Source organism: Semicossyphus pulcher, unplaced genomic scaffold, assembly GCF_022749685.1.
Source record: "Semicossyphus pulcher isolate SPU_LCO1_2020_fin unplaced genomic scaffold, fSemPul1.0.p SCAF_16, whole genome shotgun sequence".
Classification (NCBI taxonomy): Eukaryota; Metazoa; Chordata; class Actinopteri; order Labriformes; family Labridae; genus Semicossyphus; species Semicossyphus pulcher.
Window position 1 is genome coordinate 8,952,264 of NW_027211670.1, and position 27,426 is coordinate 8,979,689.

The following is a 27,426-nucleotide window of genomic DNA, read 5'->3' on the forward strand; positions in this document are numbered from 1 at the left end:
TTCTTGGAAATGGCAGTAGTTAGAGAAAAAAAAACAGTAGTTTGAAAAATAGATACGGTGTACTTAACAGCTTTTTGCATAGCTCAAATAGCTATTTTCTTAGTTGGTCTTGAGCTTTACTTTGAGGTAAACATAATATATTGTAGGTCTTGGTTTTGTATTCCCACCAGATTCCAACCAAGATAGAATATCTTGTGTTTTTATCCTCTGCACCACTTAATTTGGGTATTACATGGCAATGTCAATATTTTAATGTAATGGTCACATTTCTAGCCCTTGTGAAATATAGTTTGGAATTTCATTGTGTTTCTGATGAACCTCTCAAAAATGTTGACTTTCTATGAATGCACATGATGATGATATCCTGCATCAAAGAACAATTCAACGTTAATGTCAATGAAAGGTACAGCCTTTTACCAATAGTTTACTCTCTTTGGCTAATTGGTAGTTGTGCATGTCAATCAAAATCTCAGTGCACTGATTGGTTGAATATTTCTTACTGCGCTTGCGTAGGTTGTCGTGACTCAATGCAGCGTTTCAACAACTGTGCTTCCGACAGCGGGAGAGGCGAAGTAGTTTCTAGCCTTTTCTTTTAGCACTTAAAACTGTGTGTACAGCTGTCGAATTACTGTCGTAAAGTAGCTGACTTCGTCTGTTTAAACTTCATTATTCGTAATGCCTCGAGGCGGTAAGTATTATCCTGAAGGTTCATGTTACATGCTATTTTTTTTTAGCAAGCTAAATCTAGCTAGCGGGATGTTAGCTAAAGTAGTGTGAAGTCCCGTTGAACTATCACATGCTTAGCTTTTAGCATGCTAACCGGTTAGCAGGTTGTATTTGCGAAAAAGAGGGATTCGGGAAAGCAGCGAACAGCAAATTTGCCAGTGGTGTTTATTTAAGGTCTTCACATAAACCGAAACATTAACTTGTTTTTGGTTACAGTTTCCGGTTAAATCAGTATAAGAGGTCGGACTTTGTGTTCCCCCGCAGTACCATGTGCATATTAGACTCACTCAAATAGTCATCTCTTTGGCGAGTGTTACTCTTACCTGTTAATTCATACGTGCTTTGATAACATATTTAACTTGTTATGTATCTGGCTGTTTTCCCATCCTGTCCCCGTCCTACTCTCACCAGCCATGTCAGTGAACGTCATCTGTGTGTCATCTCCAACCACACACAGTCTCTGCCCTCTCAGCATTACGAAAGCGAAATGTTAAACTGTGAATAAATGTTACAGGTCTAACCTGGCCTGACCTGAGTTTGCATCTTATAACCCAAAGGTGATTAGGTACAGTAGAGATCTGCGCACATACGGCGGTTGAACATAATAACAGCACCACCTGCGCCACATGATGCCATCCAGTATTGCATTACCACCATCATAGTGTCTAATCCAGGCCTCTCGGTATCAAGAAAGAGCAGTATTTTTTCAAAGGCCCTAATATTCGAACATATTACATTGTACAGTTGTTGTTATTGTGTGGCTCATAAAGGAAACTTTGTAAAACAGTTGGTCACACTTGATTTGCCACTGACAACTCTGATGACTGTGTTACAGGGAAAAGGAGCCACAAGGGCAGAGGGAAGCAATTCAGCAACCCAGAGGAGATCGACCGGCAGATGAAAGCGCAGAAGGAGCTGGTGAGTGACAAGAACTTCTTTGGCGATGTGGAGTTACTAGCTAACGAGTTCTGATGTGACTGAGTATGTATGTTAACAGGAAGAAAATGCTGGTGCAGAAAAAGGAAGCTCTGCGGAGTCAGGTGACGAGAGCAGCAGTGATGAAGAATCCGACGTGAGTGAGGGCAGGGGTATATATGTCTTTTAAGGATAATAGAACATAGAAAAACATGCTCACCTGTTTCTGACATTATTTACCTGCTTTGCTCCCTTTGTTTCCATACACACTGATGTAACGCTGTCGTTTCTTTTTGCACACAGTCCAGGAAGAGGAGTGGAGTAGAGGGGCTTATAGAGATTGAGAATCCCAACCGTGTGTCTCAGAAGAGCAAGAAGGTGGCCGACGTAGACGTCACTGCTCCAAGAGAGCTGTCTCGCAGGGAGAGGTGAGTGTCACAATTTCACTCAGGAAAAGCATGTTTGTCCAATGTGTTCAACCCTTGTTGCTGGCATCAAGCTTTTATTTTTACCAATGAATTATTTCTATGTCCTTTGTTGTCAGAGAGGAGATAGAAAAGCAGAAGTCAAAGGAGCGCTACATGAAACTACATCTGGAGGGGAAGACCGAGCAGGCCCGGGCCGACCTGGCCAGACTGGCCATCATCAAGAAACAGAGGGAGGATGCAGCCAAGAAGAGAGACGAACTCAGGAAAGGTGAGAAGACACAACTATTGACACACTAAACAGTTCTGTAAAGTTAATCGCATTACCTGACTGGTTTGAATATTTTGATTTAGTTAGCATGTAAACAAGGCTGAAGTACAGTTTAATTCAGCAACCACGTACAACAACAACGTTATTGCAAGATGCTTGTTTCTGTGGCTAAGAGGGTGTTTTTAATAAGCAAGTTTTATGTGCTGCATAACAATGGTACTTTCAGTCACCACTGAGGGGAGCTCTAATATAAAAACACTGCTGATTGTGACCTGATGATGCAGTCAACTCTGTTAAGCTCGAGAACTGGTTTGAAAGTTTTGTCCCTACATGTACTGGATTGTGTCCTGACATGCAAGAACAGAGAACTCAATTGACTTTTAGCAAAGTAAAGAGGGTGAGAACTTTTAACAAATATCTCAGAATCATAACATTCATCTTTATTCAAGCATGCTCTCCTTGTAAATAACATTTCCAACAGCAGATTGTTTGAGTCACATACTTTCCAAGTGGTCTGAAGCAATTTTAGTGAAGTTTTTACAATTTTGAAATTCAAAGCTTACTCTCTTGTTGTTTCTTACTTTAGATAAAGAAGCAGAAGAAGCCAAAGCAAAGCGCTAGTCCTTCATCTGAAAGCTTCATCATGCACTTCAGTCTCAGATGGAAGAAGAGAGAAGGAGATCTGGAGGAGAAGAACGGGTAGGGGACCAATTCAAGTGGCGTCAGATCAGGGATGCTCCTGAACTCCTGTCCCTCATTTCAAATCAGAGGGGCGTGGGTAATCCATGACAGTGTGGTCAGGACAGGGGAAACGGGTGGAGCAAAGCGAGACGAAGAGGAATGCAACATTTGGGATGCCTCTAGTTTTCTTTCAAAGTCCTTAAGAGGAGACGATTGCAGGTTTTCCAAGTGCTTCACTCCCTCTTTACTCTCCCCGCCTCTTATGGTTTTAATTCTAAAGCTGCTGAAGTTATTTCCATTCCTTTTTGATTCATAAATCTTTACCTAATACGAGTTTACCTAATGACTGGACAGATAATACATTGAGCATGCATGAGGATTTCTTTGGTGCTTTACTTTTTTTCCATCTCGCCTGCTTTGTAAGAAGGCAAATAAGTAACAGATGGAGGAAAGAACACTATTCAGAGGAAAAACTGACGTATAGGAATTATACAATGTAGTTTAGGGGTTTGTGGATATGTTGCACAAAACATTGGGATAATTTTCTTATTTTTTTCCCCCCCATCATTCAAACATGACTCGAATATTCAGCTTCTCCACCAGCTTCTTTTGACCCGGTGTTGGTTTCGCCTTGTTTTGAGCCCCTTTTTTTCTATTAACCGCTGAAAGAATTATTTCCCCCCGACCACAACGCGTCTAAAAGTAGATATTTAGCCAATTTCACTTTCTCATGGATCTTTTCTGCAAATTTAACTCCACTCACTTGAATCCTCTTATAGCTATCAGTTCAATAATGTTCCAAGAAATGAATTGTATTCCTTTGCTCAAAGCACCGTTATATTACTTGAATTGCCAATAATAAGCATTTTTAAGTTGTCGAACATCAGTGCTAGAAAGCAGTAACTGTGGCCTTGCCATGTGTGTGAGGGGATCCTCTGCGGTTCTAGAGGAGGGATTGTGTCTTTTGTTGCCTTTCCAAAGTTTACACAAGACCAGTTCACTGTCTTTCTCCTGTAATTAAAGTGCTACAAAGAACCTACACCGAGTTAGTTTATTAGGTACACTTAGAATGTAATGCATCCTGTACCAGCACCACTATAAACAATCTTCAAAGAGATCACAGTTTAAATAAATGTAACATTTTAACGGAGAGGATTTGCAGCAGGGCACTTGTATTGTTTGGACTGCACAGGTGTACATAATAAACTAGTCACTCAGGACGTGGAGGATGTGGACATGGCTTGACGAGGAAAAACGGAATTCCCTATAAGATGGAAGAAGCTTCAAGAACAAATAGTTGAAACCACCAAGTGTGAGAAATGTAGCCGCAGCTTAAAAACGAATCCTCAAGTTTCCATCATGTATTTGAAGTCATTTTTAAAAATAAAATCATTAATAGACAAACGACTCTTGTGTGTTACATTTTTGAAACTCTAAATGTTTTATCAGTTACTCGCCTTAAACAGCAGAAATTACCAGAATGTGATGACACCAAAAATGAAAGTGTTTTAAAATCAGTGGGTTGTAGACATGACACATAAATGCAATTTTGTCTGAGACTGTCAGGCTCTTGTTAGTGCTGTGCATTTTGCCTTTGCAGCCACTAGACTGCAGCATATGACAAGTCACAGAGCTTAGCACTGGAACATCTGTGTGCTGCACTTCATGCACTGCCAATATTTTAAGAGGGATGTTGCAATGGAATAAATGTTGGACACTTCAGAAAGCATACTTATTTACTTAACCAAAACCTGCAATTAGGAGATTGAGATGTTAATTTGTGTCGTCCTAATACATCTGCAGAACCATTATTAAGCAATTATATTCATTATTAGGTTTCAGGTGAGCTTCTCACATCATTTCCTCGATGTTAAAGGGGTCATATCTTTAGAATGGATCGTGTCATATTTTCATGGGTTTCACATTTTTAGGTGTTTATAGTTCACAGTGAAAAAGTGAAAACCGCATAATTCTGTGTTTTTCCAGAATTAGATTTTTATAAAGGTCGCCTCTGTAATGGGCCGTTCAGACCAGCTGCAGGTTTCTACATATAACCTTGCTTTCACTGAATTCGACCAATCATCATTCACCTCAGGCTGCCTTCTTGCACTAGCTTGTAGTCAAGGCGATTCTGGCTCGTACATATAAGGCTGAATAACCAATCCTAGAGCAGCCATGTTTACTACAACTTTGATAGTGCAGTGCGGCTGCTCCCCGAATTGGGTGAGGGGCTTTGCGGTCACTCTAAATACTGTCAGCCAATCGTGGCTAAGGTCTGACCTTTGAATGACAAAACGGCTTGTTCGTCTCAGGAGGAAGGAGAGGCTCCGAACAATAATTAAATAAGAATATGTAAACAATTTTTTATACAAAACAAACTTTACCAACGTGATTCAAAAACACATCAGAATAATAGAAAATTGATTGCATAGATAAAATATGTCACCTTTAAACTGTCTTACACACAAATGTTTTTGTTTTATGTGAATCTAGCATCAAACATGCGCTCTCTTTGAAAATCAAAGTGAATTTCCCGTCATTGTCCGGGTTTGTACACAAATGGCTGAATCCACTCACCTCAACTTTAAAGCTTCTGTGAAGAGTTTTTTGCTCGTTATGAAACAGTTATTAATACTGACGCCTCTATATGACCTACAAAAGCAAACGAGACCATCAGCACCAAGACCGACTTTCTATATAGTCACTTTTAATGCCTGTAACCATGGCAACTGGGTCACTGTCAGATGAGGCAATTTCTTGCATGATTTCAAGACAGCCTTTATCATATTTTCTACCGCAAAGATAAACACTGAGTTGTACGTTAGACAGGAAGTAGGAAGGCATTAAAGAGAGTTTCACTTCTTTATACTCTTAACTGCTTGACTCACTGTGTTGTGTTTTTTATTGCGGAAATCATTATGTTGTGATATTTACCAAGAAACAGACACCATTACAGAAGACTCCTCCTCCTCCTCCTGCATGCTCTACAGAGGCATCGTTCTCGTCTAAACCAAACCAAGCATTTCAAGCTGTGAGAGCGTGTCCGACACAGACGATCTCCCACTGTGTGCGACACGTGTGAAAGGCAATGCCAGACAATATCAGAACCTGAATGTCCTGAAAATGTCTGGAAATTGTCAGGAGTTTATATGTGAAAGGAGATCTTCAATGTCTTAACTGACAGTCTTATGATTACATATTTTATAATGTCTTTATTTAATATTGAACACTATGCTTAAAGATCTGTTTCCTCCCCTTGACTTGAATGATGTGCTCCAGCATCACCCGAGGAACTGCTGCCTCAGCTGTACTGTGTCATTAAATGTTCTTCAAGTTTAAGGAGATGACATTTGATTTTACAGACTCTGTGTTCCCAGTAAAATCACTGGAAACATTTGGGCCCCATTGGCTTTCTGGACAATTAAATACAGTTTGATAGGATATAAAAGAAGAATAGACTATGACTACTTGTGTTACAAAGGTAAACTTCCTGTTTATTATAATGTTTTTCTCGTTGGCATCTTCACTTTCATTTCACTGTCAGTGTTCTTATAGCATTGCTTTTAACCACAAAGGGCAGATGAGGCAGATGTATAGAGCAACAACTACTTAAAACATTTTTTATAACTGATAACTGTATGCTCGCTGGCCAGCTCAACAAAAATAGAAAAGTCAGCTACTTTTTAATGAAAATACTTTCAAATACAGCATTTCCCTCCAGGAGTCAGTGAAAAACGGAGCTAAAAAGGTTAAGGATGTAATCTCAAAGATTTCAGTTTCCTCCTTTGTGGCGGTATATGTGATCATTGCAGGAGTAAACTTCCCAATTTCAGCAGATGTCCACGGTTGGCTCCCTTTGTTACGGTTGTAACTCTTGCTTTACCTCGCCGACGATCGCTTTCCTTCCTAGACTGTTTGCCTTCATCTGAGCATCGAATTTGTTTCTCAAAAGTAAAAGAATAAAAAAAGTTGAGGTCATCAAAGAAATATTACCTGTTTAAACCAGCTCAAAGGACACACAGTTACAGCCAGCAGCACTAACAGTTTCCTCTTTTAACTCTTAAGCACACTGCCAGAATTTACAGAAGTATACACTAACCACGAGCTGCCAGAGGGGCATCAGAAAAGTGTAAGCAAAAGTTTCTTTGGAGCAGAGCTGTGGCAGAATTCAGCTCAAATAATAAGATGTGGATCTGCTAACGTCTTATCATAAACAGAAGTATATTTTATATTAATAACATTGGAAGTTTGTGGGAAACTAAGTAAAAACCAAACCTTTCTACCTCTACTATCTCAGGGTTTATATTAAATCACACATTCTGCTGTGTCAATGTAGTGCTGTCTTTGTGCCAACTATTAAATCATAGTGTGACAGTTAAACCTCACAAAATCTCTCTTCCCCCTCACCGCTGACACTATGTGCAACTTCCTCATTCACTGTTGTGTTAGATGTGACTTCAGAGCACGCTCCTGAAACACGACCGACTGGCGCGCACGCATAAAGGCATTAAACAACAACCACAGAGGAGTCCTGTCTGTGCCTTCTGTCCTTGATGAAGTAACTCGGCCGTTACCTGTGTGGAAAACTTCCCTGGATCTGGATCTCTCGTGGGGGCCGAGCAGGACTGAGGAGGGCAGGTAGAAGCGCTGATTCGACTCCACAGCCAGGATGTTGCGACAGTCTCTGAGCCTCCTGAAGCAGCTTGGCTCTGCACCAAAGTAAGTGTTTTACTTTCGTATATTTCTGCCCTTTTTATAGAATATTTTGCTTTGAAACTGTAAGAACATCAAGACTCACATGTATGCTGAAGAAAAGAGGCTACACGATCTAGTGTGGACCAAAAGTGTGTGTGTTTGGGTAGGATCGGCTTTGGGTCTGATTATTTAAATTAATGTAACTGTAACAAAACAAAGTATAATTTTCTTCATGTCTCAGTAATGACAGACATTAATATAGTTATACATGATTTTAAAGCATCACTATGTAGCAACACAATCGTACTCTTTGTAATTGTAAAATATGACCAATGTAACACACCCTTTTTCCCAGCAGTACACTTGTTACTTGGTCTGTTATGACCTGTAGCTTATGGTTGCTAATGTTGTTTCTTCCCCTATAATCACTAGCTAGCTAGAGTGGCTTTTATTAAGCGAGTATGTAGCTGTCTTCCTCTCACTTTAATGCTGCTGCTGGGAATGTACAACACATTTTCACCAGTGTCAAAACTGTAAGGTGCATTTTTATTATCCCCACTTTTACAAAGCCTCCAGGAACTCCTGCATCTGTGCATCACTGTCTGCTAAACTGCATTTCAGTGCCACATTCTGCTTTGAGGAAATGTTGAATTTGCTTCGGTCTCCATGTTCTCGTTTTCTCAGTTGCAACCACACTGCTGAAAAGTGTGTTAAGCTGGAACGTCACAGGTTCCTCTTAAAGTAACGCGTGCCGCTTGGATTCTGAGGGAAACCAGAGGCTCTTCCAAGCCACAGAGGTTCTGCGCGCTTGAGTGGACAAACTTACTCAAGTTTGTGATGTATGTTGGTGTATGGAGGATGGTACTTGTTTTTGCATTCTTTCTGTACTTGTATTGGTGTTGTAGCATTTGATTGGATCTGCTCATCACCCTGCATTTGCAGACTGCACCAGCGTTGTTTCAGTTTGTGTGCTGTGCAGGCTGAAAACCTCTGATCTAGAAAACTTGTGCCTTTGCATGACAGTGACATGCGCATATAAGTGGGTGACCAAATTATAAACTGATACCCTGTGTGGTTTTCTTGGTACAAACTTGCACGCAGCGGAGTTAGGTGTGTGCGTGTTTGTGTGTTTGCAGGCCTCTGACGCAGTCTGGTTTAATAATAAACCTACCATGTGTGCATCTGCAGCAGGGCTTCAACTACCACAGCAGCTCTTCACCCAGTTTTCAGTTTGCACTGATGCCACAAACTTACAAGAAATATACATGTGTATTAAAGTACACAAACTCAATGTCTTTATGTTTAATATCAATATTTATGAATATAAACTTTTATAATCTAAACCCCCAAAGTGCAACAGTACTTTAATTCTGATGCATCAATTCTTTATTTAGCTGTGGCCATCGATTTACCTCTTCACCGATCAGCCATAACATTATGACCACCTGCCCAATATAGTGTAGACTAGACCTCTGAAGGTGTGCTGAGGTATCCGGCACCAAGACGTTAGCAGCCTTTAAGTCCTGTAAGTTGCGAGGTGGGGCCTCCATGGATCGGACTTGTTTGTCCAGCACATCCCACAGATGCTCGATTGGAGTGAGATCTGGGGAATTTAACTTGAACTCATCGTCATGTTCCTCAAACCATTCCTGAATTTCTTCACATAGTGCATCATGGTGCAATGTCTTCCCCTGGTAAGCGGCACACGTAACTGGCCGTCCACATGATGTAAAAGAAAACTTTATTCATCAGACCAGGCCACCTTCTTCCATTGCTCCGTGGTCGTTCTGACACTCACTAGGCGCTTTCGGCGGTGGACAGGGGTCAGCATGGGCACCCTGACCGGTCGGCACCTACGCAGCCCCATACGCAACGAACTGCGATGCTCTGTGTGTTCCGACACCTTTCAATCAGAACCAGCATTAACTTGTTCAGCAATTTGCGCTACAGTAGCTCTTCCGTTGGATCAGACTATACAGGCCAGCGTTCGCTCCCAACACGTATCAATGAGCCTTGTCACCGGTTCACAAGTCTTCTCTCCTTGGACTACTTTTGGAAGGTACTGACCACTGCAGACCGGGAACACAAGAGAGCTGCAGTTCTGGAGATGCTCTGACCCAGTCATCCAGCCATCACAATTTTGCCCTTGTCAAAGTTGCTCACATCCTTAAACTTGAGCATCAATGCGCATCAACTTCGAGGACAAAATGTTCACTTGCTGCCTAATGAGTCAGTGGTCATACTAATAGTGATCCTAATGATTGATGTATCAGCACTGAACACTTTGGCTATTGATGTAGACACACACACTTCTACTTTCTTAATGAAGCACACATCTGCTCACATGCTCTGATGTAACGTTACTCTTCATTGTAGAATATTCACTTTATTCTGTCACAACAGAAACAGCTGAAATGAGAATCAAAGATATAAAAAAGGAACTGGTGTGTGGTTAAAACACTTCGGGGAGTTTTGCTGTTTGTGTTTTGAAACGTCAGATGTTCACTAGAGGAAATAAGAAGCAACACCTTGATGGTGCTGAAGCTCATCTGACCTTTTTGCAAACTGGGTTGGGCTTCCTTCTGTTGTCACGCCAGATTGAAGATATTCTCAGAGCTGCAGAGGAGTTTGTTGTGTTTCGCTGTTTATTTTCATTTTCCCACCATTTTTAACGGCCGTGCGTCGCACATTGTGTCAGCTCCTCCCTCTTCACAGAGCTGGTACTGAAGTAAACCACAGCTGCAGCCTACACACTCCAGGGTTAGGCTGTTGGCTTTGTGTCGCTAAATATGTCCTCATTGTCAGAGATATAGAGGGCTCAGAGCAGAGGAAATGCAAAGTCCATACTGATATTTAATTTTCATCTAATTCATTCCTTTAAGTATAGAGCCAAAACATAAAGTGTAGAGACGAGAAGTTGCAAGAGGCGAGTGGTAGTCACATTTAAGACTTCTATGTACGAGAACAAACAGATTCTCTCTCCACGTTTCTTACAAGTACTTTAAAATCCCCCCGGGGGAATCAAGGCGGCTTCAGCTCCTGCTGTTGGGTGATCCAGGTTGAGGGATTTAGAGTAGGTGTAGGCCTTTTTAACAAATTCCCCTGTGGGGGTGGAAAGAAACTCTGGGAGAGTCGGCTATAGCAGCGCTGTAAGTGGATACGTTGGTAGGCAGCCATCTGAGGATGGACTCATAAATAAAGTTAAAAAAATCTGCGCATGGTAAACTGGAAGGTAGTGATGACCAGTTGACCAAAGAAAACAGTACGATGGTGTCTTAGAGTGTACAACAGCTAAAGATACTAAAGTTATTCGTATACATAATATCCCCACTAATATTCAATAAACAGAAATCTGCATATAAATCCACATTTGGTAGTTGAGAGACGAGATCGTTTAGTTTTCATTTGTACTTTAAGTACAATTCTCCAATGCCATTACAGCAGGCTTCGGTTGAATGCAGAAAAACAGTCTGTGTGGAGAAAAAGAGGCGGACTGCATCGGCCATTATGCAATCCAGCAACCCATCAGCCATCATGTGACGCTGATTTAGCATTTTATTTACCTCTTTAGCAGACATCTGCATTTAAATCCAATCCAACGCATAGTGCGACTGTAAACAAGGTTCAGCAGAAGGAAAAGGATGTCTTGTCGCTCCTAGGCTATATTGTTGTCAGATGATAGGCCGAGATTGAAATTCAAATAACAGCTCAAAATAAGTGAAAATATGAAATATAAAGTGTGTGAGTTAATGCAAAGAAAAACAATATTAAAAAAGTAATGGTGGCAGTTAAATTGTTGGTCAAGAGCTTCTGTTGCACAAGATTATAAATTATTAAGAAAAGATTATATTGCTGCTGATACTGCACATGGGACTAATAAATAAGCGGAAGTATTGCACAAGATTATGCATTCTATAAATATCAACATGAATACAAATATGCATATGGCCAGGAAAGTATTATTGCACATAATGAACATAATATAACCTGATATTGAAAGTGTTATTGCACATGATATCAGAAGGTGCACATGGTGATAAAAGTCTCTTTATGCTCCATTTTTCCTCCTGCTGAACGGGGAGCAGTCATACAGCCTTTTGGCCACAGATAGAAAAGACTTCCTGTGGCGCTCTGTGGTGCTCCTCTGTGGTTTCAGTCGAGCTGTAGGTGCTCTGGTAGGACGCCAATAGTGTCAAATGTAGATTGCAGATATTTTAATGCCAGGGAAACAGTGCCCACGCAACAACAGACAATAGTGTTATCTGCATAAAGGTGTACAGACGCATTAAACAGTGAACAGAGTGGGTCCTAAAACGGAACCCTGTGGGACACCTTTGCTAGAAAGACCACTGAGCTGCACATAAGCTTTTAAATGACACATGACGTTATATCTGTCTCAAGCACCTTTTCTGTGATGATTCAAAGCTGCCTTTAAAGTCGAGATGAAACGGCATTTGGAGAGTATCTAGCTTCCGTATCGTGACGTATTTCTGAGTGAAACAGGACGTGCAGGCAGGACATATCATTAGAGGGATTTGATTTGATCGTTGAGAAGTGGACGTAGACAGACGTTCTCCACAGCGCAGTAGCTAGCTAACTGATCGAGCGTTCTTGGTGGTGTGCGGCTAAATGTTGCAGATTGATTGGTTGACATTGTTTGGTGCTAACTTACGTAAGCACGCGTGAAATTTAGTTTTACCAGAAGAAAAAATGATCTGATTTTAATATAAGAATATGAAGAAATTGATTTTCTGTATTTTTTTTGGCCTATATTGTCAAATAGATGCACAATATTACTGGGGATGTGATCTAAAAGGATTAAAATGACATTTTTCATTTCACCTCGACTTTAACAAATAAGTTAAAACAACCAACAGTTCAAAATCTGAAAGATGATAACGATAAAAGCAGCTAACCCTTACATTTGAGAAGCAGCAAACATTTGGCATTTTCTGATAAAGGAATGACTTTAACAGTAGTGACAGAGATGAAACAAAAAATTATGATTGTATAATTGTTTAAAGAAACATTTTTAGGAAATATGTTTGTTTTTTTCTTTCAGAGAGTGATACCACTCACATGTCAGCATCCAGTTATGGTTTTTGAGCATTAAGTTTGGAACAGGAAGCCACAGAGGCAAAATGAGAACATAATACCTAACGCCACAACTTGTCGACTTTGCACTTTAGTCTTAGATTTAAAAAAGGATAAAAATTGTTAAGTGTGAGCTTGAGGCGTGCTGGTAGGTGGATTTTGTTACCTAACAGAGCCAGGCTGTTTACAGATATCAGTTATCATTCCTCTGATTTGACTGTCAACAGCAAGGCAAACATCTGAATTTCCAAAATGTCACATTTTTCCTGTAGGTCAAAGACAACCATGTCATAGTTTGAATTTATAATTGTGAGGATTTGTTGCTTTGCTGTGTCTTATTTGAAAGTACCAAACTTTTATGAACTTCTGACCTTTTGTACTCTAACTTAAAATGAATCCTCACATTAATTGATAATTAAATAATTGTCAAGTTTGCCGTTCTCAAAGGTTGATGAATGTTCGACCTGTTGTTTATGGCTCTGACATCAGAGTCGTATTTCTGTCTACTAACAAACAAACACATCCACGTCTGCAGGTCAACAGATGCCACCGAACTTCTACCTGAAGACCTGATTTTGGTGAGTAAAAAAACTGTAATAATTCTACTATAAATAACTAAATATTAACTAAGGATTAATGTATGCATTCAGCAGCACTTTGTAACTTCTAACTTTATTGTTCCATCAGCTTTAAATGAAACACCATCCTGAACTTATATAAACAAGGTTTCCAGTTTAACATCAGCGGTCATCATGTGAAATTTACAGCACACAATATATATGATATAACTTGTTTTTTGCTTGAATGATGAAGACGCAACATAAAAACAGCTCTAAGCGTATCTGTACATGTGTGTGTCTCTGACTGAATGAAGGTGGAGCCGCGGGTGGAGCCGGCCAAGAAGGCGGCCCAGGTCCTTCACAAGAAGCTGCAGGGATGCATGCAGAGCCAGCCTGGGCTGGACGCTGAAAAACGAATGGTACTGAAACTAATACTCCATAAGAACCAGTCCAAAATCATTTGATTGATTGTTGTATTATTATTATGTGTCGTCGAGTAGAAGTAGAAAGTGACATGAAAAGGAAAAGCTTAAGTTAAGCACAGACATCCTAAAATGTTACTCCAGTACAGCGCTGGAGTAAACTGAATTACACTGATGATAGGTGTGTAACATCTGCTTCTGTGTCCACAGAAAAAGCTCCCTCTGATGCTGCTGTCCATCAGCATGGCGGAGAGCCTCAAAGACTTCGATGCAGAGTCGTCTATCAGGTGACAGGTTTGATTTTCTTATCCATTAATCTGTGCCCGTGACCTGAGCTCCTGACGCATAGCTGTGTTGTTTGCTGTCATGTGGAAACCCCATGACTTTAAGATATGCTGGTTTTCAGTTCTGGGTGAAAGAGAAAGAGGATCCACTCACTGCCGGCAAACTGTGACTTCTATTACGTGTCTTTTACATGGAGCTGTGAGGCTCCAATAGAGACGTCACGTAAGCAAGGCAAAGCAAGGCAAATTTATTTATAGATCACCATGCATACACAAAGCAATCCAAAGTGCTTTACACGATCATAAACAGAGCATTAAACACATTAAAAGAAATGTGACAAAAATGTATATAAAATACAAAAATCAGTTAGATTAAAAGAATTATGTAAAAAAAAAAAGTTCTGGAGTGCAGCAGTACAAAAAACAAAATATGTTCACATTATAACCACTTCAACAGCATCAAGAGTCTTTGAAAGAGTAATTGATTTACAGACAATTGTCTCATCTTTGTCTTATCTCGTTCAACTTTCATTTTAGGTGTTGAGGTATTCTCAAGGCAATTCTCTATTGAGCGATTACTGATGGGTACTCTGCTCAGCACAAAATTACACAGCTCTGAAGTCTCATTTTACCGACGGACCCAGATTCACAGACTGGATTCTAAATCCACCCCAGAAAGTCTTCCCAAGGAACAAGGCTCACAATTTGCTCCATCTGTGTCGGGTGCAGACCTTAGCTGCCCCGGAAACTCCCCCACAGGGGTGCTGTGATGGACAGATCCACACACAGTGTTTGTACCCTCAACACTCACCAGTTGCTATTGAACTTACAATGTATTGTTATTGGTTTAATTATTGATTTCAGAAATGTACATCATTATTTCAAAACATGCTTAAGCTAAAAGAATCAAATAATAAATTAAAATATAAAATCAATTAAAAAGAGCTAACAGATGGATAAACCTGAGGTACTCTGGTAGCTTGTTCCACAGTTGCAGAGCGTAGAAACTAAAAGCTGCTTGGTTCTGGGAACAATGAGTTAACCTGTCCCAGAGGACAAGAGGGGCCTGAATGCCTCGTAGCGAACTAGCATGTCTGATAGGTAACTGGGCCCAAGACCGTTTAGTGCTTTAAATACCAGGAGTAGGATTTTAATATCTATGCTTTGACTCACAGGAAGCCAGTGTAGGGATCTGAGGTCTGGCGTAATGTGTTCTACTTCCTTGGCGTTGGTGAGGAGCAGCATTCTGGATGAGCTGCAGCTGTCTGATAGTCGATATTAAGTTCTCGTTGCTCTCCATGCTGTGATCCTTCTGAATATGGGTTGCCAAATCATAACAAAAGTTCTGTCAGGACACTTTACATAAAGAGAAGGTCTAAAACCGTACTGTGTGTTATTTAATTTAGAGAGAGACCCACTATTAATCCACCATGAGCAAGCACATGGCAACAGTGGTGAGTAAAAACTTGACAGATAGGGGGACGTACACAGAGCAAAAACAGATAATATAGACTTATGGTTACAATAATAATAGTAGAAATATGTCTAATATTAGCATTAATAATAATAATATAACTTCGTTCCCCAGGAACCTGCGAGACAAGGGAGCTCAAAACCTCCTGGGAAGATTTGAAGTTAGTAACAAGAGCTGTGTGTGTGTGTTCGGCAGGAGAGTGTTGGAGATGTGCTGTTTCATGGAGAAGATGCTGGCGAGCAAGCTGGCAGACTATGAGATGAAGGTGGAGAAGGAAGTTATGGAGCCACTGAACAAGCTGAGCGAGGTGAGAAATGACTCATACAGCACGTCGTTAAAAAAAAACTGTGGATGAGTTTTAAGACGCCCTCGCACCACTAGGTGCTCATCATACTAATCATGCATTATGTTGCTGACATGAAATGTAGACCATACTGTATAAATAGCATGGCGCTAGGTGTTGCTATGAATATGACTATATATAGGCATGAACATGTGTTCAGGCCGGGACTGTATGTGAAGCATGTGGAATTTGGGGCTGCTTGAACACTGTACGGTAGAGTTACAACAACTTCCTGTTTCTCAGTTTGAAAACATGAGTTCCAATTAAGTCAATGCAACGTTTAGGTGCTCGGGCCCAAAATAGTAAAAAGAAAAAGTGGGGAGCTAGCTTAATACAATTTGACGATACATTTATTGTAAACCTCCAGCTGTAAAACCATGTGACATGTGCAACATGTATCATGTGAAAACCAGCGTGTAACACCTAAAGGAAGGTGATTGTTGACCTCAATTGCGGTCGTTGGACAAAGCTTCCTGATAAAGTGTCAGACGGGTTAACCTTTATTTAAAAAGGTGCTATTTGTTGCACTATTTGTTGCACAACCACATTGTGTTGTTTTGTCAGAGAGCTGTTATTTTTCCGTCCTTATTATATATTCAGCTAGAAGTGTCTTATTTCTATTTGAAATATCTACAATCCAAAAGAGTTTTTCTTTACATGTTTACTTTGTTTTCCTTCCAGGATGATTTACCAGAGATTCTCAAGAACAAGAAACAGTTTACAAAGCTCACTACAGACTGGAACAACGCAAGAAGCAGGTAAGATACTGAGTCTCTGATAGGCCTACCTGTGTTACATCACATATACAGACACTTACAAGTTATTGCATGTGTAATCAGGAGCCAGGCCAGCAATGGTCCCCAGGCAAAGCAGGACGGACTCAGGGAGGAGGTGGAGGAAGCCTGGAGGAGGTTAGAGAGCAGCAAGGTACCAGTGTTCACTTTTAAAGCTACCTGCAGCATGCATCCATCACTGGTGCTTATTTGAATCCTTATGGAAATCTTGACCTCTGACCTCTCCATTTCTCTGTCTCTGCAGGACCAGTACTCTGCAGATCTGTACCACTTTGCAACCAAAGAGGAAGACTACGCTAACTACTTCATCCGTGTGAGTTGCACTTGCAATGGCTTGATCTTTTCTCCTCTAAATGTGCAGAATAAGAATAATCAGGCAAATGTACCTCTTGTTTTCACCGACGTTAGCTTCTGGAGCTGCAAGCAGAATACCACAAAACTTCCCTCGAGTTCCTGGACAAAAACATCAGCGAGCTCAAAGAGAATCACAGTCAAAAAGGTGACGTTAGTTTTCACCAGTGTGTGCATTTCATGGCTGCACTGCAATATTTCTACATGTGTTCTTACTTCCTCTGTGTACTTATCTGATTCCACAGGGTCACCTCTCAGCCTCTCTAACCAGAAGGTCTACGGGGAGCCTCTGCTTTCTCATCTGTCTCAAAGCGAGAGAGAAATCGCTGCACCCATCCAGGAGTGTATTCACATGCTGCTGAGAACGGGCATGAGAGAGGAGGTAGGACTGACAGGGTTCACAGTGTCATAGCACAGTATGGCACTCAGATTGATGCATTCTGCTTTTAGTTTACTTCCTCATAAAGTGAACTGCGACGTCCCTGCAAACAGCCTTGTCTCACATGATCCTAGTCTACAGATCCTATTTATGTGGAGGACGTTTTTGCTCGAGTGTTTATTAAACTATTATACTGCAATAATGTAATGACTTTTCCCCCATTAAAATGTGTAATTTAGATGATTTCTTTTCTCTTTTGCACGGCAAAGAAATTTTGTTTGACTCTCTTTATGTAAATACGGTATTTTTTTGGCCTTTGCCTTTATGGCTAGGACAGCTGAAGAGAGACAGGAAATATGGGGAAGAAATAGTTGGGTTAAAATTCACCAAAATCTGAGGCCGATGCAGCAAGGACTTTGCCTCATATGGGCCCCTTGTATATGGGGCGAATGCTCCACTCACTAAGCTAAACCAGCGCTCTGGGACTTTACATTTAATTGTAGATATGCATCAGTTTATCCCTGGGATATTCTTATCTTAATCATTATTATTACAATTGCAAGGCTGAAGAAAGAAAGGACTAAAGAAGTCATACTAGCAACTCTGTGAAGCTATACTGGCACATACTTTTTTTCTTTATTTTAGACACAATATTCACACTATTATTCACACACAATACATTGGGAAAAAGACAGGAATAAATTAATTACAGTTCATTAAAGTTTCTATGTGGACATAATGCTGCGTTCACATGGATTCAGGCAGAGGGTAGACGGCAGACAGACACCTTTTGCACGCATGAGGAATGTTGCTATGGTGATGTTTAATAAACTATAATCGATACATTTATTTTATGTTATCATTTGATGTGATTATTGCTTATTATTATTGATATTCTATTGTAAACATATTATTGTTAGATTTCCCTTAAAACATAAGATAATTATTTCTTTACAAAATGGTTAGTGAAAGGAGAACTGCACTTTGTGTATCCATTGTTTATCTGCGCCTGAAAAAAGGAACAACTAAAACCAAAGCACATGTGGTCATAAAGTTCGGGGTTCTGTTCAACCAAAATGATCAGCCTCTCGTTGTCAAGATCGCCCATGTTTTCTTGTTGTGATAGGGAGGTACGTCACATCCGGTTGTAAATTTCGTTGCAGAAGATGGCAAAAAGTGAAAACAATTTTAACGGTGGACGGCAATGCCGTTTACCATTTCCGTTGTCGGCGGATCTCTGCCAGCCTCACCACATTTTACCGTCCTGCTCTCATCCACTAAAATGACATCCGCTTTGCCATCTAACGTCTGCCCGAATCCACGTGAACGCAGCAAGTCCCCATCAACATACCTCACACTTTAAAACATGTAAAGACAATGTTTCCAGAAGCAAGAAAAACACCTTGTGTCACATAGTGTGGGTTGAGATGGTGCCATCAACTCATAAACTTGAACATTAAATGTCTAAGCACGGCATGTATGGTTGTAACATTATTAGATGCAAACATACCGCTTACACTCATCCACCTTGGTAACTTAAAAAGGATTCAAAATGCATCATTTAGCTTTACTGTAGGTACACCACAGGTGTGCTTTACAGAGTGGAGTAAAGTAAGCTCTAAAAAGCTGTTTTAACATCAGCTGTGCACATGTGACATTTGAATGCCAGCATATTGGCTTGCACACAGTTTGCAACACAGGCACCGCACATCATCATCATCATTAATTAAAGTAATTCCAGATTATGTGACCTAAGTGTTTTACTTACACTAAGTGCTTGATCAGATATAAAGAATGCACATCAGTGCTTTGAGCTAAATGCTAGAGTCTGCATGCTAACATGCTCACAATGACAATGCTATCATGTGGGGTATAATGTTTACAATGTTAAAAACAATAAACAAAATTACAGCTGAAGATTGGAAGACCATTAGTGTAGCAGATATTAAGTCATAATCCAAACTGATGGACAAACTGAGTGGCTGAACAGAATTGTATTACAAGCTATCTAACAGTGGTTGAGAAATTTTCAGTCTGGACCAAGATGGCCGACCATATAACTGACAAACATGGTCGTCCCTCAGGCCATTGTAAGGAGGCTAAAGTAGATACAAGATGAAGTTTAGGAACATTAGGAAAGTTTAAATCAATTCAACTTTGGTCATGTGCGATCGAATCAGAGAGAACGTTTAGCATCTCTGCTTCATGAAGGATGCAGATGCTAAGACAAATCAATAATTATCTTTTAATGTGCAATAGATGTAATTTATTTCAGTCTGTTAATGGGCTGTTAAATGTTTTTGACTTGCTCTGCTTTGGTTTTGGCCTCAGCCTTCTGTGAATCCGGCCATAATTAAAACCTGGTCTGGGAGTTGACTTGAATTAAGTATGGCTGGTCTTCACCGCAGCCTTGCTTTGATCCCTTTTTCTCCATCCCTGTTTTCATTCCCGTCTTTCTTCCTCCGTGTCCCTCAGGGTCTGTTCCGTCTGGCAGCAGCAGCCTCGGTGGTGAAGAGGCTGAAAACTTGTTTGGATCACGACGCGGTGGACCACAGCGAGTTCAGCATGGACCCTCACGCTGTGGCGGGTAGGGATTTCCTCTTACAGGACTTTCTGTTGTTGGCACTCTTCTTTCCTTCTTCCCTGTTCAGCCAACATGACTTTCACGGCTCATTCTAACTTTTGTTTCCTCTTCTGTTAACCGAAAATACAGCTTCTGTTGCAGCTTCCAGTAATGACAAATCCAGAATTTCCTGTGTGATGGGAATTTTTAGAACTGTATGCAATATGAAGCTAACACAAATATAGCAACCATCAGGAAGACAGCCAATATCGAGAGAATATCATGCACCGTATCTAACAACACTACACAGCTGTGATGACTTGTCTCTGAACGTGTTGTGACAGGAGCTTTGAAGTGTTACCTGCGAGAACTTCCTGAACCTCTAATGACCTTTGAACTCTACAATGACTGGTTTAAAGCAGCAGGGTGAGTATATGTCCCCTATTTAACTATTTAATTTTTTACAGATGTCTCAAGTTTGTTTCTTGAGTTTCATTTTTCTCTTCTCAGGGAAAAAGACACCACAGAGAAGCTGGAGCAGTTCAAAGTGCTACTGAAAGAACTCCCGCCTGAGAACTACAACAACCTCAGGTGTTTACTCATAATGTACATTTTTTCCAGAATCACATGATCAAATGTCTTTGTCCATACCGCAAAAATATTGTACATAAATTCAAGTCCCAGAGAATGACATCGACCGACTCCTGTAGTACCAACATGAGGTTGAGATTTGTAATTTTTTGTGAACTTTGTGTTCATCGCGACTGTAATTAGCAAATGTTAGGATGTCAGCGCTCTCAACTATGATGCTAAACATGGAAAACATTAAACTTGACAAACACCAGCATTTAGCATTGTCACCTGAAGCATTTCTCAAACTGATGTTAGCAAGCTGATGTTAGCAAACTGATGTTAGCAAGTTGATGCTAGCAAGCTGATGTTAGCAAACTGATGTTTGCAAGCTGATGTTAGCAAACTGATGCTTGCAAGCTGATGTTGGTAAGCTGATGTTGTATAACAGTACGTGGCCGTTATTAGCCAACATAAAAGCACAGAAAAGTTGCACAACTGCTTGTTTTATTAACATAGATTGTTAAAAGAACTCTAATCTATTGTTACACGCCAATTCGACCGCCAGCACACGAACACAACTCTCTCGAGTCGAGCGATGCATGCGTGGAACAGATCGGGCAGTGTCGTAAAACAGGTTAAATTCTGCACATGCGCAAAACGGATCGGGCAGCCGGGATGGATCGGGTACTGACACTGATGTTAGCAAACTGATGCTAACCAGCTGATGCTAGCAAGCAGATGTTAGCAAACTGATGTTAGCAAGCTGATGTGATCAAACTGATGGTTGCAAACTGATGCTAGTAAGCTGATGTGAGCAAGCTGATGTGAGCAAGTTGATGTTTGCAAGCTGATGTGAGCAAACTGATGCTAGCAAGCTGATGTGAGCAAGCTGATGTTAGCAAGCTGATGTTAGCAAACTGATGCTAGTAAGCTGATGTGAGCAAGCTGATGTGAGCAAGCTGATGTCAGCAAACTGATGCTAGTAAACTGATGTTGGCAAACTAATGTTAGCAAGCTGATGCTAGCAAGCTGATGCTAGTAAGCTGATGTTAGCAAACTGATGTTAGCAAGCTGATGTTAGCAAACTGATGCTAGCAAGCTGATGCTAGTAAGCTGATGTTAGCAAACTGATGCTAGTAAGCTTATGTGAGCAAGCTGATGTTTGCAAGCTGATGTTAGCAAACTGATGCTAGTAAGCTGATGTGAGCAAGCTGATGCTAGCAAGCTGATGTTGGCAAGCTGATGTCAGCAAACTGATGCTAGTAAGCTGATGTTAGCAAACTGATGCTGGCGAGCTGATGTTGGCAAACTGATGCTAGCAAGCTGATGTTAGCAAGCTGATGCTAGTAAGCTGATGTTAGCAAACTGATGCTAGCAAGCTGGTGTTAGCAAGCTGATGCTAGCAAACTGATGTAGATAAGCTGATGTTAGTAAGCTGATGCTAGCAACCTGACATTAACATTTAACTCAAAGCAATACTGTTCGGAAATACAACATCACAGAGCTGCTAGCATGACTATAGATTCTTGTTCAGTTTATCGAAAAGGGTCTTGAAAAGATTTAACTCATGAGAATAATGACATTTGAATATCTCAGTGTTCACCTGAAAGCATGAATATGTCAGTTAGTGGGTACTTCAGCCTTCAAGTGGCACAGCTACATCCAAATCCATCCACATACAAACTTTTCTGTTCTTTTGGTCAGTTTTAAACTCCTCTGACTTCATCCCCAATATGCTTGTTTTTATCCTCCCATCTCCCTGTCAGGTACCTGGTCCAGTTCTTGTCTCTGTTGTCTGAGCAGCAGGCTTTAAACAAGATGACACCCAGTAACATTGCCATCGTCCTGGGGCCAAACCTTCTCTGGCCACGAGCTGAAGGGTGCGTAGTGACCAGTTCATCTCTCTGTCTTTACCCTCGATATACTGTAACCATGCTCCATTTACTCTTATTCCTTGTCATGCCTGTTCTACCTCTTTTATTGTCTTTGTTAACTTTTCACTCCAGTAACACCCTGTTATTCTCTGAATTTCTATGGTTAATACCCCCCTTATTTGCCCCGTATGTTGTCCTTCTCCACCTCTCTGCCTCTTTAGGGAAGCTGCTCTCTTTGACATGGCCGCAGCTTCTTCAGTCCAAGTGGTGATGGTCATTGAGCCTCTTATTCAGTACAGCTCCAGCCTCTTCCCCGAAGGTAAACAATCACTGATGTATCCTCTTAATGAATGAATGAATCAGCTTTCCGTCTCTTAAGAGCCATTCTGGTTTATTACAACTTGGATTTTATCATTTGTATTAATCATGATATAATAATAGTTAATAGAGATAGAGAGAATTGATATTTAACTCTACAAAGGGACAGATGATTAGACAATTTCAGAAATATCATGGGCGTATTCACTTGTAAGTGACACCTCTGCTTGTCCTATTTTCTGTGTATTGTGTACATGTTAGTTACTAAACAATTATGAGTTTGTGGTGCCTTTTTTAACAGATATTTATTAAGGAATACATGCCTTATACACTGTATAAGGAAATAATATGGGTACAGGTTTTAAAACTGGATTTTAACTCAAGATTGTGTATTAATGCTCCTTAATAGATATACCCTATTATCACAAAAGATACCATGACAACTGGCAGCCAATAGCTGTGGCTTATTGTACATTAAACTGGTTTTAAAATGTATGGCTTATTTCTCCAACTTTTATATGTTCAAAACCCATCAAAATATAGTTAGCAATTTTAATGTTGCCTCATTTTCATATGGCATGAAATGTCAACAATTGTAAAATAAAAGGGGAAATAAAACCATCTTGCTGCATAATTGTCCTCAAGGCTCCCCTGGGTGCTGCTGCACCCACACCTGAAACTACCGACCCAAACAACCTTATTTGCAGATCAAACTGAGAGTCACTGCACCAGCTGCACCCATTGCACAGGAAATCTGTTCTGCAAGTACAGCAGTAAAAAGTTGAAACCGGAAGTATTTCTATAAACTATGATATCATAGTGGTAATAACATTGAGCTTATATATGGGTTTACTTAAAGCGTGTCTGATTGTTTGACTGCTCCTATTTTTCACTCAAATGGACTTCCTGTTAGGATTTCAGCAATACAATAAATAACTACCTCAATATTCTTACCAGCAAGAATGATGGCAAAAATGAGTCCCAATATGTAATAACTTATTATTCTTAGATTGTAATTTTGTGTAATCATGTAGCACTCATACGTTGGTTGTATTTTTTTATCTTTATGTTGTTTTTTTCAGCTGTGTCCTTTGAGATCCCAGAACTTCCCGAGGTCCCGGATGCCACCCTGTCGGCTCCTGTCGCACAGTCTCTGATCTCAGAAAGGGAGAAACTGAGCAGAACGGTCTCCTCCTCTTCATCCACAGCCTCCTCCTGCTCCTCTTATCACCCTTCTCTCTCAAAGTCAAACAGGTATCGCTCCTTGAGGACAGAATAAACCAATCGAAATACGTTGACTGTCCTATATGATGATTTTAGGAGGGTTAAGCCTTTTTGGGTTTTCACACTATTCTTTGTAATATTTTGCCCTCATTGTAGAATTTTCACAAACTTTGTTGATTTCTGTCCATCAGCTCTGCCTCTCAGGACAGCGGCAGCTTCTTCCTGGTCAAATCAGGCTCTTTAAGTCGCAGTGGCACCTCCACCTGGGCCAGCCCTGTAGCTGAGACATCTGCACCAACCCATCAAAACACAACATCCAGCAGCACATCCTCCCTCAATACCAGCCCTGTCGTGTCCTCCAACACTTCCGCTGCCTGCAGCACGACAGCAAACCCTCCCAAAACAACGAGACCAGCACCAAACCTGGGTCAGATCAGGTGTCCCACACAAATGCAGAGTTCAGATCAGGACCAGCTGGAGCCAATTATGGAGGCACCTCCAGACTCTCCAAAAGTATTGTTGAAGATCAACTCACCATATAAACGTAAGTCAAAGTCCAGTGACTGTAGTAACACAAAAGACATGTCTTTAAGAATACTCAAAATAAAGCAATAGAGGCTCAAATATCCTGACCTATACTTCCTAGTATAGGTCAAGGTCCAAAATCCATAGGTCCTACATATCCCATAATGCAAATCAATAGTGTCTTTTGTTACATCATTTCCTGTCTGGTAATTTCCCACAACTTAACACCTCAAGTTCACAACACAGACGTATGCAAAAAAAGTCTCAAACAAAAGCTGCCATGACCCTAATGACATCCCTGTGACATCATCAGTTAATTTGTTTATTTTACAGGAGATGTTTTTACTTTCATGGGTTGAATAATTCTCGACAAACTAATCTTCCTGTGTACACTGTCCCTTTAAATGGCTCTAATGTATCTTACAGGAGCCCTGTCATACATTGTTGTTTTTGGGCTCGTCTCATTATTTATACGTCTCTTTCTATTATGTAAAGTCGTCCTGTAGACACTCTTTACCTCTATCAGGTTCCTTTCACAAAGTCAAAGTGGTGTTTTGTTTGGTCAAACTGACAGAGAGAAAATACATCTACCGCTCTTGTTGTAACAACCAGGAAGTACACAGGAAACAGGAAGTCTCAGACTACTGACCAAAATATCGACATCGGTGGTCGTGCGTCATCTCTCTGTTGTAACGCTCTCACTGAAATACTTTCCTTTATAAGTCTTCTCATTGTGATACATTCATCTCACTACAAAACTGATTTCCATTATTAATTACTTTCTCACTCTTTTACTGTCTGACTTTGTAAGCAGGACTGTTTTGCTGATTTTGCCATCAAAATTCTTTGTTTTAAATTCTAAAACACAAAATTCTTCGTAGAGCCTATGTACTTCCACTATGACTGAATACTTCTCCAGATATGAGTATGGTTTGTCTTCCGGGATCATTTTCTAACAACATATTAATATATTTAAATGCAGCACTTTTAAAAGCAGCCCCCTTGGACAAATTTAAGACTTCCTCCTAGACATTGAAAGCAGCAAAGTGGTTGTCTACAATGGTAACCCTCCAAAACTAGATCTGATTGGCTGATACATCTTATTTTTGGAAAGAGAGAACATATGTTAGTTCTCAGTTTACCGATGACATTGAAAGTGTAGATATATTTATCATGTAGGACTGTATTTATAATATTTATATATATACATTTCCCTGCAAAAGGTTGAGGATACATTGTTACCAAATAACACCTTTAAATCAAAGGATGATGAAGTATTTTAAGTTTCATTTGTTTCTAAAATTCAGTTCAGTTTCACTTCAGGGAAATGATGTCACTTTTCAGATAACAGCCCCCTCTGTGGCCATATCTTGCATTTAACAGGTGATTATAATAAAATAATGCAATGCTAAAATGTAAATAAGAGTCAATGAGTACATTACCCAGCAATAGCTTTGAGATGTTAGCTAACTTAAGCTAAGGTAAGCCACCATAACCTACTGGTCATACGACACCAAGTAAGGCTATAGCAGCTTATGGGTCAGAAAGACTTCTGTTAGTTATGAATTCCTAACCCTTTTTCTCATCCAGCAGCAAAAAGATCTTCCAACATGAACAAACCTCTCCAGCCTAACGAGCAGCTGACAGTCCAGTACTCTAAACCCAAACCCCCAGCCCCACCAAAGTTACAAGCACCTCCACCCCCGACCGCAGCCCCAGCAGCTGCAGAGACAAGGACCCAGCCGACACCGCCGACACCAGCTCCCCGAGGTCAGTCGGCCAGTGTTAAAAAGCCTCCTGTGAAAAAGCCTGGACTCAAAGCCCCAAACTGCCCTCCACCACTTCCTCCTCCATCACAGGCAAAACAAGTTCCTTCTATAGCACAGTGAGAAAAATGGCATACTTGTTGTAGTTCTTTAAAGACTAACCTAACACCCCAGTGACATCACTGTTGACAGATGCAACAAAACAAACTGACTATAAGTGATGCTAGATCCCAAGCTAGACAAGCTTTACTGCTTAAATTTAAGTTACTCTTTACACACGAGAGGTTGTATTACCTGGCTGGTTACAGTGGATACATTTACATTGTTCAATATTGTCAATATGTGCTGTTCAATACCTTTCAGCGCTCATTTTGAATTAAAGTGTTGCAGCTTAGCGAATGTAAGGGTCTGCCAATATTTCTGTAATCACCATCATTTATTTATTCTTTAGTTACTGATGCTGTGTATATCTCTGCCACAACGTGAGTCTCTATGGTGAAAAAAACAGCTACAAAAATAAATGAATCCAGCCATCCGAACAGATTCTCTTTGTGTTGTTTTTGAGGGGCATCTTCATATAAAATAATAGAGATGATATTAACTAATGTGAAAATTAGTTTCAAAAACCCTGAGGTTATTTTTTTTTTCAGTTGTTAAATGATACTCCACCCAACTTCTACTTTTACTTCTACTTGGAAGGCAGCTATTGACCATATTTACATAGCGGCCATTTTCCTAGCATAATAATGTCATAATACTGTGTTCCAGGTTTGAAATCTTATACCTGATATATCTGATATCTTATTATCTACTCAAAAGATAATGTACAGTGAGAACATTGAAGGACATTTGGCTGTATTTCAAGGTAAAACAAAATATCCGATAACCCATTAGCAATAGTCAGACAACAGCTAATGCTAGCATTATAATACTAGGGACACACAGTATTATCGGCACAATATTATCGGCATGTTATCGGTATCGGCCAACACGCTGATATCCGCCGATATAATTAACCGATAAATTAATGGGCTGCTGCATACTTGATTAAATGCCCGACCTCGGCGTAATGTGCCCGACACGAAGAAGAACTGCGCGGCGCAGCGTGATGACATCACGTGTGTCTACCTGCAGCATGAGAGAGTTAGAAGCCAAAATGTCCGTGGTGT

General features: G+C 40.4%; 2 protein-coding genes across 3 annotated transcripts; both read left to right on the forward strand.

Annotated features, from left to right (window-relative positions):
• The first annotated feature begins 544 nt into the window (after nt 1-544).
• On the forward strand, nt 545-4,422 carry pdap1a (pdgfa associated protein 1a). Its single transcript, XM_069664413.1, has 6 exons — nt 545-688; nt 1,562-1,644; nt 1,724-1,798; nt 1,945-2,069; nt 2,186-2,337; nt 2,924-4,422. Exons 1-6 carry the CDS (start codon nt 676-678, stop codon nt 2,956-2,958), a joined length of 483 nt encoding a protein of 160 aa, XP_069520514.1. The 5' UTR covers nt 545-675; the 3' UTR covers nt 2,959-4,422.
• A 3,078-nt stretch (nt 4,423-7,500) lies between these two features.
• sh3bp1 (SH3-domain binding protein 1) lies at nt 7,501-26,796 on the forward strand. 2 transcript variants are annotated; one of them, XM_069664502.1, is made up of 18 exons: nt 7,501-7,737; nt 13,343-13,385; nt 13,682-13,786; nt 14,000-14,076; nt 15,743-15,854; nt 16,572-16,648; nt 16,730-16,817; nt 16,929-16,997; nt 17,093-17,183; nt 17,281-17,417; nt 19,890-20,001; nt 20,322-20,403; nt 20,488-20,568; nt 22,317-22,430; nt 22,646-22,743; nt 23,825-23,996; nt 24,158-24,510; nt 26,082-26,796. In XM_069664502.1, the coding sequence occupies exons 1-18, from the start codon at nt 7,688-7,690 to the stop codon at nt 26,378-26,380; spliced, it is 2,160 nt and encodes a 719-aa protein (XP_069520603.1). In that variant the 5' UTR covers nt 7,501-7,687; the 3' UTR covers nt 26,381-26,796. The 2 variants fall into 2 exon arrangements, with proteins under 2 accessions (XP_069520603.1, XP_069520604.1); XM_069664503.1 differs by having other exon boundaries at nt 26,085-26,796.
• The last annotated feature ends 630 nt before the right edge of the window (nt 26,797-27,426 follow it).

Coding starts and splice junctions, on each gene's coding strand:
- pdap1a (XM_069664413.1), top strand. Junction 1,645..1,723: donor TGAAAGCGCAGAAGGAGCTG/GTGAGTGACAAG, acceptor GTATGTTAACAG/GAAGAAAATGCTGGTGCAGA. Junction 1,799..1,944: donor GCAGTGATGAAGAATCCGAC/GTGAGTGAGGGC, acceptor TTTTGCACACAG/TCCAGGAAGAGGAGTGGAGT.
- sh3bp1 (XM_069664502.1), top strand. CDS start 7,688: ATGTTGCGACAGTCTCTGAGCCTCCTGAAGCAGCTTGGCTCTGCACCA. Junction 17,184..17,280: donor AGAGAATCACAGTCAAAAAG/GTGACGTTAGTT, acceptor CTGATTCCACAG/GGTCACCTCTCAGCCTCTCT. Junction 24,511..26,081: donor GATCAACTCACCATATAAAC/GTAAGTCAAAGT, acceptor TTTCTCATCCAG/CAGCAAAAAGATCTTCCAAC.